This window comes from Myotis brandtii, unplaced genomic scaffold (assembly GCF_000412655.1).
Source record: "Myotis brandtii unplaced genomic scaffold, ASM41265v1 scaffold670, whole genome shotgun sequence".
Classification (NCBI taxonomy): Eukaryota; Metazoa; Chordata; class Mammalia; order Chiroptera; family Vespertilionidae; genus Myotis; species Myotis brandtii.
The window spans coordinates 3,112,184-3,122,598 of NW_005370611.1; the positions used below are offsets into that span (position 1 = coordinate 3,112,184).

The 10,415-nt window shown below is 40.2% G+C and overlaps 2 protein-coding genes across 2 annotated transcripts in view; one reads left to right on the forward strand and one right to left on the reverse strand.

Moving 5' to 3' along the window:
- Window positions 1–7: 7 nt before the first annotated feature.
- Window positions 8–8,181, forward strand: TMED6 (transmembrane p24 trafficking protein 6). Its single transcript, XM_005881204.2, has 4 exons — window positions 8–2,592; window positions 3,993–4,119; window positions 5,528–5,676; window positions 7,628–8,181. Exons 1-4 carry the CDS (start codon window positions 2,380–2,382, stop codon window positions 7,859–7,861), a joined length of 723 nt encoding a protein of 240 aa, XP_005881266.1. The 5' UTR covers window positions 8–2,379; the 3' UTR covers window positions 7,862–8,181.
- Window positions 8,182–9,574: 1,393 nt separating this feature from the next.
- NIP7 (NIP7, nucleolar pre-rRNA processing protein) overlaps window positions 9,575–10,415 on the reverse strand; it is a 1,842-nt gene continuing 1,001 nt past the window's right edge. Inside the window, 2 exon segments of the mRNA XM_005881221.2 lie at window positions 9,575–9,700; window positions 9,925–10,078. Of these exon segments, the coding sequence (XP_005881283.1) occupies window positions 9,575–9,700; window positions 9,925–10,078 (280 nt within the window).

The window sequence follows — 10,415 nt, forward strand, 5'->3', positions numbered from 1 at the left end:
TCGACAGGCAGACAGCTTGTACAGTGCCAGAATATCGTTAGTATTTCCCTTCTTCAGTGGTTTGCTTGAATTCCAATCCCTGGTAATCAGTAGGACCTTCTCCTAGGAAATGGTGGAGTCTTTTAGGAACACTTATGACTCCAGGACCTGTTAAAACCAGCAACGTGAGCATTATTTGGAGTGAACTTGTTCCAGGTAAAGCTTTGGCCTTTTGGTGCAAATGCAAAGGAACTTCGTCTATCAGAGCCCACGATGATGAGAGACCAGTCCTGGTGGAATCAGGGTCCCTTTAAAAACTGTTTTAGCCTGTTGTGACATCAACACCTAGACCTAGTCTTGGCATTTGCTCCTAATATTTGCTGGGCTACGTAGGCAGGTTTAACCTCCACTTCTCATGTGGTGGAACCCGTGTGTTTTTTTGGTGATTGTAGATACGCTTAGCCCCTTGCCCCATTCTCTCTTCTCAATTCTCTTCCTTATGCTGGACTTTTAAAGCTTAAAAAAAAACAAACAACCCAATCCTGATTGAATATAAAAGCCTAATCCCATTCTTTGTGAAAATGGTTGCTTCCACCTGATTCCCTAATTGTGCTATGTTAGTGTCTTGCACTGGAATTCAACATTTCCTTCTTTTGTACTGTGTTGTGCTTGCTGTCTTTCTTGGACATCCTTAAAGACTGTCTTTTTAGCAAAAAGAAAATTCAGTAAAGTGTTTTCTGTAATCATTTTTTAAAATTTGAGAACTAATTATTGTCCATAACTTGTAGCCTTCTTCATTAAAGTCTTGCTTCTCTCAAATATAAGTGGCTGTTTAATTGCAGCTCAACATGAATGAACAGTGGAGGTGGCAAAATGTTAATTATACAAGTTCTGCTGAACCACGTTGACTGTTAAAAAGCGATGTCAAACTGTACTGGATATTGTCATCTTTGGAAGCCACCTGGAACCCTTTTTCTCTTTGGAGTAAAAGATGTAAAGAAATGCTAAAGTTTCAAATTCATCTTGTACTTACAAGTTGGAAGCTTTGTACAGCTTTATTACCTGTTAACTGCATGTTTGGGGGTTTGGTACTACTGTTTTTTTCCGTCAATGAACCCCAAATGAAACGACAGTGAGAACTTGATCTCCTCTCAATACAGCCGCCGCCTCTTGATCTGGTGGCAGCTAGTGTGGTCTCCCTCTAAACTGGATTCGGATCCAGAAGCTTTTCTCCCCTCAACTCACCTCAGTAAGATGGCGTGCTCTGGGTAGAAGAGTGACACTGCGATGATTTAGGGAAGCAAAATATCCTAATCAGCATTTCTCAAATGTGAAAAATGTACAGGTCCATGAACATTTTTTAAAACATCGCTTCAGTGTTATTATAATGTTAATGAAGTGTGTACAAACAAAATACAGACTTTGGCTTCTAGAGAACTAGAAAACTTACCATGTACTGTTGACTGTTTCGCTGAGTCTAAGTCACTGCTCATGTCATGAGTAGTGTAAAAACTGGCAGTGGGGAACTTGGGTGGGGTGCCTGTGCCACTGTGTGCTGAGAAATGATCCCGGTCTCTTCCACCTCCACCTCAGCAAGAAGAGTGCTGTGACATTCGCTCTCCTCCAGAACTGAACACAATTATGAAGTCTGTTCTTTGCTTATTCCCTTGAGATAGTTTCGGTATTACACTTGGAGTCAATGTGATGAATCTGAAGCAAGACTTGCTTAGAAGCTGTTAATGCTGTTTTGTTTTTTAAGATTATGGCTGAAATAAAAACATTTAGACATTGGCACGACTCAGAGAGTGACAGAAATACTGTCCTGATGGGTAAGAGTGTGAGGCCCAGTCAGGGCCCCTGCAGTGCCAGCTGTGCTTATGGATGGTGAGCCAGCCACTGGAATCTCTGAAAATCCATTTCTGTCTTTTGCTCACTCTTCACCCATTTAAATTCGTTCACACATTTTCATGGGTTTTGTTCTCTCAACTATAACATTGGCTATCACCTAGCAATTTGATTTGAATAAGAGAAAAATCTCCCCAGCCAACTTCTGTCTATACTATTCAGATGGTTGTAAATAAACTTATTCAATATTTATCCCCAAGAAGCAAGAACTGAAAAAATGACAGCCAAAAGGAAGGATAGAGATATATTGTAGTAGATTCTACCTAGCACCCATGAAGTAGTAAGCTGCTGAGTTTTACTGGGTGAAAGCAAAAACTCTCCTTGTGAGCCACACATGCGGTATCATGCCAGTTCTTTATGGAATATCTATGTGTGGCCCTGAAGCCAGCCCAGGTGTGACTTGGGGAGTTAATGATTACCCTAGCAGTTATCTAAACTACTTGGCTCCACTGGGCTGCAGGCAGTTCACCTGCAGAGGAGTCTCCGGGAATCAGCATGTTCCCTTTGCTCATTGGGGCTGGACTGGTGGTTCTGAACCTAGTGACCTCTGCTAGGAGCCAGAAAACAGAACCCCTTAGTGGCTCTGGGGACCAGTCACTCTTCCGGGGAGCAGATCGATATGACTTTGCCATCATGATCCCTCCAGGAGGTATAGAATGCTTTTGGCAATTTGCCCACCAAACTGGATACTTCTATTTCAGCTATGAGGTAGGTACTTGGGCTCCTCTGGCCACATGGGAGAATTTTTTTGGTTGTTTCCTTTTGTAAAGTGGGTCAAGTCCTAGACTAACATGAGGTTCTGGTTGTCTTTATTATGCTGTGATTCTCCATCTGTTAATGAAATAGACCTGCAGTTAGATGGAAACTCTTAGATGAATAATCACTAAAACATATGGCTTGGCTTCCCAAACTGGAGGCTATGGAATTGTGCTCAAAACCATGGGACAAATGGGGTGCCTCTTCCTGGAGAAACAATCATCACATTTACTTGGATTTGGGGATGAGAAAATGCATTTTTAAAATATGAAAATAATATGGATATGGAAAGTCACATGAACTTTAAAGAGATTTCAAAAAGACACTTCAGTTTATGGGGCTGGGAGAGCAACATTTAGTCTCTTGCCTTTAGGGGTAATTCTGGCAAATTGGAGAGTCACTGGCTCAAGATTTCTCTATTGGGCCAGACAGTCCTGTTTGTGTAAGAAGGTAAATGTTTTTAAGTTGCCTGATCACAGACCAGCTACTTAAATCCATCTTGCTCAATAGTGAAGTTAGAGGCTGTTCAATCCCTTTGTTTTTCATCTTAGAAACCTCTTAATTTTCTAATCTGTTTACATAGTAATAGATTATGTATACTGATCTTACTCCACTGTAACTTCAAACTTATTTTGCCGAGCAGGTGTGGCTCCCTGGTTGAGCGTTGACCCATGAACCAGGAGGTCACTACTTGATTCCCCGTCAGGGCACATGCCCAGGTTACAGGCTCGATCCCAGTAGGGGACGCAGGAGGCAGCCAATAGATGATTCTCATCATTGATGTTTCTATTTCTCCCCCTCTCTGAAATCAATTTAAAAAATAAAACAAAAACAACTTATTTTAAATGAACTTACCAGAACTTTTTATCTTTAAATTGTGATAGAAGAGTATAGTCAGCGCACTGTAGCCTGGGCTTATCAAGACCCAGCTTGGCAATAAGTGCCTACCTAGTGCCTTATTTCCTGTGAAGCATGAAATACGCCCACGTGTGTGAGGACAACATCAGGGAGCTCAAAGCCAAGCTAGTTCAGTCAAGACTCTACAACCAGAATCTTGCACACCAACTGATTCAGGCTGCTATAAGGTCTGTGACATGTCTTCTTTAGAGGAGTGCCATCTGCATTTGGGGCAATTCTCTGTCCTGCAGTTCTGTTTCTAACTGGCAGGATGTTCATCTTTGCTGTCTCTCCTCACCCCATCCCAACACCATTGTTACCTCAATCCAAATTCCCAGAAGGGGTGGGCAGTACCATCCCTGATTGAGAACCACATAGGATGTCAATCTTACCACTTAACTAGCTTCTTGGTGATGTATCAGGGACTGTTCTCCCTCTTTAATGTGTCTCGGCAGGTTCAGCGGACAATGGGAATATCACATGACCGGCATATTGCTGCCACTGCACATACCCCACAAGGTTTTCTCATAGAAACCTCTCAGAATGTTCGGGGCCAGATTAACTTCTCTACCCATGAGACAGGTCTGTTTTTATCACTACAGCTATTCTAATAATCATCTTTCTTTTAAATTGGGAAAATGATGAGGACATATTAAAATTAAGTGGCTAAAATGTGAAAACCCTGGCTTTTTTGCATAGGATGGTAAAACAGTAGGAAAAAACTTTTGCCGAAACCGGTTTGGCTCAGTGGATAGAGCGTCGGCCTGCGGACTGAAAGGTCCCAGGTTCGATTCCGGTCAAGGGCATGTACCTGGGTTGCGGGCACATCCCCAGTAGATGTGCAGGAGGCAGCTGATCGATGTTTCTCTCTCATCGATGTTTCTAACTCTCTATCCCTCTCCCTCTCCCTTCCTCTCTGTAAGAAATCAATAAAATATATTTTTTTTAAAAAAAACAAAAAAAAAAACTTTAAGCCTAGAACACAAAAAAACAGTTTTCCTGGAGACTGCCAATGGCCAAGTGGTAGTCCACTGGCAGTTTGGGGGCAGTCTCCAGGTGACTAATTATAACTCCAGGGTCCAGAAACTCAATTTTATCTCATCATCCCCAACTAACCAGAATATGGGAAAGTGCCCCAAACAGACAGACTCGTTAAAGATACAGAATTTCATTTAGTAAATTTATTATGGAATGACATCTCTTTCCAGTCATTGAAATACATGACCCAGTTACCAAAAAGCACCCAGAACAACAGGAAATGCACACCCATGAAAAATATCCACATCCCACAACAAAGCACTTCTCGAGTCACCAGGAAGGTCCTACAGCCAGATCGAGCCTGTCCCCACCTGGGACAGCACCAGTCAGCAGCACTCTCTACCAGCCAGGTGTACGAAAAAACATGTTTTTCAACAGGAGCATAGACGATCCTTCACTGTGTAGTATTATAGGATATTTAGCATCTTTGGCCCCTCCATGCCAGTAGTGCCTTCCAATCATTTCGGTAAAAACACTGCACACACACAAGGGGAGGTGACCCCAGCTGAGAACCAGCACCAGTACATGCCCAAAACCATCAGTCCCTGTACAGACCACCTAGTTACTCATTTCTTTCATTCACATCAATTTTTGCCTAGTTTAAGTTTAAGATGGTATCCTCCAGCTCTTAATTTCAACTCAATTTGAGAAATTCCTTCAGAGATAATAGGTTGAAAAAGAGGACGGAAACATCTATTTCTTTTCTATATAGACCTGTTAGTAATATCTGCCAAAACACGATTATTATAAGTAATGTTTAGTAAAATAAGTTTCATTTAAGATCAGTCTAACTTCTACATCAAAAACTGGATTGCTGTACTTGCTAAGTAAAAAGAAGGAGCTAATGTAGCACACTGACCCCCGGAGAACAGTTATCTCCACACCTACAGGGTGAGAGATCAACAAAGGGTGGGGAGACCAAGACTTGCTAATGATCCAGGGATCCCTACAGGTTTTTATCAACTTTGTCTAAAAAATCAGCAAAATCACTTTGGTTCTGTGCAAGTATACCTCAATTTTGGAGTCTTCTATGAAGAGCCTGAGATGGACCATAAACAGAACGAAAGAAAACAACTGAATGATACTCTGGATGCAATTGAGGTAACTTTTGTGGGAGAGAAACATCCATGGAAACAGATTTTAAATTTGGAGAAAAGATGAAAAATATGGGAGTGATATCATTTGAGCTGAGAAACCAAACAGGCAAGGGGATTTGAAGCCTTTAATTTTTATGACTTGGAGTTCTTGTTTTATACTTTTTGGCCCTATAAATTTGCCTATTTTGTATATTTCATGAGTGAAATTACACAATGTAGCCTTTTGTCTCTGGCTTTTTCCATTTAGTATGTTTCCAAGGCTCATCCATATTGTAGCATGTATTTAGTATCTCATTCCTTTTTATAGCAGAATAATATTCTATTGAATGGATATACCACATTATTTACCCACCCATCAACTGACAGACATTTGAGTTATTTCCATTTTTTGGCTATCATGAAGAATGAAGCTGTGAACATTTGCATACAAGTTTTTGTGTAAATGTGGTTTTATTTCTACATATAGTAGTGTATTGGGTCATATAGTGACTGTGAGGAACTGCTGTTTCCCACAGTGCCTAAACCATTTTACACTTCCACCAGCAGTAAATAAGGGTTGCAATTTCTCCACATCTTCACTCTCGTGGGTTTGAAATGGTATCTTGTGATTTTGAGTTGTCTAATGACATTGAGCAACTTTTCAGGTGTTTTTCAGCATATGTATATCTTCTTTGGAGAAATGTCTATTTAAATCCTTTGTCCACTTTCAAATGGGGTTGTCTTTTTATTTGAGCTGTAAGTTGTTCCTTTTTTTAATATATTCTGGATATAAGTTATCAGATATGATGTATAGGTATTTTCTCCCATTCTGTGGGATGTCTTTGCACTTTCATGATCATCTCCTTGATGCACTGAAGTCCACTGCCTAGTTTTGTAAATGACGTTTTATTGGAACACAGCATGCTTAATTGACAACTACGTATTGTCTATGGCTGTTTTTGTGCTACAATGGCAGAGTTCAGTGGCTGCAAGAGACTGCATGGCCTGAAAGCCTAAAATATTTACTGTACTGTCTGGCTCTGTAAGTTTGCAGGCCTTTGTCTTCTACCACATGCAAGAGCTAAAGACACCACCTAGGACAATGATGTGTTGTATGGGTATCTAAATTTAGAGATCTCTAGAAGAGGTCTCTAGTTTCAACATGGACGTTTTTTTTAAACTTAAAGACCAGACCATGCCGAAACCGGTTTGGCTCAGTGGATAGAGCGTCGGCCTGCGGACTGAAAGGTCCCGGGTTCGATTCCGGTCAAGGGCATATACCTGGGTTGCGGGCACATCCCCAGGGGGTGTGCAGGAGGCAGCTGATCGATGTTTCTAACTCTCTATCTCTCTCCCTTTCTCTCTGAAAAAAATCAATAAAATATATTAAAAAAAAAAAAGACCAGGCCATGTTTTCATATACTGCAAAAGCAGCAACATGTATCAATTATAATAGCCAACTTATTACATATCATAAAATCACTTAAGTTACTCAATTCCAGATAAACTTAAGTTAGTGCTGGAGAGCATCCAGGTGAGGCTAGATCGGGGGTTGGGAGGAACCCTTTCCTTATTTCATTGTCTGTCCCACAGGAAAGTACACGAAAGGTACAGAAAAATTATTTACTGTGTCTGGCTCTGTAAGTTTGCAGGCCTTTGTCTTCTACCACATGCAAGAGCTAAAGACTCCACCTAGGACAATGATGTGTTGTGTGGGTATCTAAATTTAGAGATCTCTGGAAGAGGTCTCTAGTTTCAACATGGACTTTTTTTAAACTTAAAGACCAGGCCATGTTTTCATATACTGCAAAAGCAGCAACATGTATCAATTATAATAGCCAACTTATTACATATCATAAAATCACTTAAGTTACTCAACTTCCAGATAAACTTAAGTTAGTGCTGGAGAGCATCCAGGTGAGGCTAGATCGGGGGTTGGGAGGAACCCTTTCCTTATTTCATTGTCTGTCCCACAGGAAAGTACACGAAAGGTACAGAAAAATATCTTTCACATGTGGCGTCATTACAACTTTGCCCGCATGAGGAAAATGGCTGACTTTTTCCTCCTCCAATCAAACTACAACTATGTGAACTGGTGGTCGATGGCCCAGAGCCTTGTTATTGTTCTTTCTGGGATCCTGCAGCTGTACTTCTTGAAGCGTCTCTTCAATGTCTCAACGACTACAGACACAAAGAAGCCAAAATGCTAAGCTAAAATAATTACAGCGTGCTGGCTCTTTTCTTCTGGGGCAGAAGCTTGTCAAAGCTTTGTTAAATCAGCTTTGTAAAGTTATTGGGGAAAAATCAATTTCTCCTATTAGAAAGTTTTAGTTTATTGCACTCATCTACAGAGGCAAAATGGCAATAAAGGAATAAAAATGTATAAGTTCTGATGTTGGCTATTTCTAATGTATGCACCAGATGCTATCATCAAAATACTGTAGCAGTCCCTTAACCTTCACTAAGGCTATTTATTTTAAATATTTTTTATTAATTTCAAACAGGAAGGGAGAGGGAAGAGACAGAAACATCAATGATGAGAGAGAATCATTGATCAGCCGCCTTAGGCACATCCCACACTGGAGATCCAGCCTACAACCCGGGCATGTGCCCTGACCCGGAATCAAACCTTGACCTCCTGGTTCACAGGTCGACACTCAACCACTGAGCCATGCCAGCTGGGCCACTAAGTCTATTCAGAGGTTAACAGAGAACTGTGGAAGGGAGAAGAGTTGGAAAAATGGGTCAAAAACATATAAAACCTAGTTTTATGTGGGTTTTATATGTTGCATACAAAAACAGTAGTTGGTAGAATGCTTTTTTTGTACTTAAAAATGCTTTATTTTTAGAGAAGTCACCTTTGGAATTTAAACAGTATAATCATTAGAAAATTTGTTTTATAATATAGGTAGTTTAAAAAACATTTCTCTGTGAAATTACTTTCATTTTAAAAATATTTTAATTCTAAAAATGATTTCAGAAAGCATGGGGAAGAATGAAGGAGGTACATTATTTCAGGGTCTCTGATTAGTGCTTTTTGTCCAGTCCAGTAAGGTAAGTAAAGGTTCATAAGGGGAATGTTTTAGGAAACCAAGGTGATGAAAATAACATTCAACCTGAAATCACCATCCAGGAAAAAGATGCAGAAAACAGCTTGGAAAAACCAAAATAATATAATCAAATTATACTCATTAGATCCTACGCTTAGTAGCAGAAACACTCAGTATATGCAACATAAAAACAATTCTTACCACTTAGTCAGCACCTGTCATTTGCCAGGCAAATTCTGAAAACCATTCTTAGGTAGATGGTTAAAGCTGTTTTTTGAAACAGAAGAAAATGAAGCTCATTAAAGTTTAATGACTCATCTACAGCATCATAGAGCTGGTAGGTATTAGAACTAGGTTTAGGATCCAAGTTTTCTTCCACACCACACAGCACTCATCATAAGGAAAACTAGCAGAATAAATTGCTCTTAGTATTTTACCCAAATTTCATCTGTAAAATCCCAGGCATGGCCAACTATTCTCATACAGCAATATCTACCTTTCTAGTATTAATAAATAAGAAAACCTATTGTGTTCTTACCATGAGCTTGAAAAACAGTGTTATCACAGATAACAATGAGCTATTCTTGTCCTCAATTCCAATGATTTAGAATCTTTTACTGAAAATAAGAAGCCCTCTGATTGAAATATAAAACACGATATTCTATTTAGTAGCAAACACAAACACCCGAAACGCCATTTTTGACCCATTTCTGCTTAATAAGAATCCAGCCTGCATTTGTCCATATTAAACTAAGAAGTCCCTGGAGAGATCACAGTGTTGACCAAATTCAACATGATGGTGGAGCCTACACAGACACAGGAAACAAAGCTAGGCACGTCCACACAGCCATAAGTCCTTGCGATTATTTCATTTTAAGCCAATGTCTCTTCATGTTGCACATACTAGTATTCCCCAGTGTTTGCTTGATGAAATACCACAATCGCCATGGGGTCTACTTTCCTGCAGTCTTGTGTAGACTTTGCTGCCACCCCAAAACCCTGGGATTCAAAAGAAGAGACACTGATTCACTCAAGTCATTCAATAAGCACGCACTGAAGGCTGGGAAATAACAGAAGACATAAAAAAAAATAAAAATAAAAGATACAGCTCTCTGAGAAATTCCAACTGTGCTGAGCATTTAGTCTCACAAGCCCACAGACTGAAAAATACATCTTTCTTGAGTAAAAAAGATCTTTACATAAGAGCTACCAGCTGTACTCACCAAAGGGATGTCTGCCATGGAGTACACCACCACGCCCTGGTACTGAGACGTGTTTTCAGTGATTCGACCCAGTCCAGATTTTAACACGTGATTCCCATACAGGAAGGACTGCTCTGCTCCAGGCTTTATCCACACTTTGTACTATATAAAAGAGAATCAAATCCAAAAAAACAAAAATGTTAACAGCTACATCCCTGTAGATAAGCTAACCACTGGATCTAGGGCTGATTTCTTGAAAGATGCATATTTCCCTCCAACTGTTCATCCCCTGAACAGAACTGCCAGCTTCTCTCCTCCACTCCACGAGCAACTTCTCCTATGGCAGTGGTTCTCAACCTTCCTAATGCCGCGACCCTTTAACACAGTTCCTCATGTTGTGGTGACCCCCCCCAACCATAAAATTATTTTCGTTGCTACTTCATAACTGTAATTTTGCTACTGTTATGAATCGTAATGTAAATATCTGATATGCAGGATGTATTTTCATTGTT

Bases quoted from the DNA above. Each gene is read 5' to 3' on its own strand.
- TMED6 (XM_005881204.2), top strand. From the start codon at position 2,380: ATGTTCCCTTTGCTCATTGGGGCTGGACTGGTGGTTCTGAACCTAGTG. The intron at 2,593-3,992 runs GTAGGTACTTGG...GTGTCTCGGCAG, and splicing joins ACTTCTATTTCAGCTATGAG to GTTCAGCGGACAATGGGAAT. The intron at 5,677-7,627 runs GTAACTTTTGTG...TCTGTCCCACAG, and splicing joins ATACTCTGGATGCAATTGAG to GAAAGTACACGAAAGGTACA.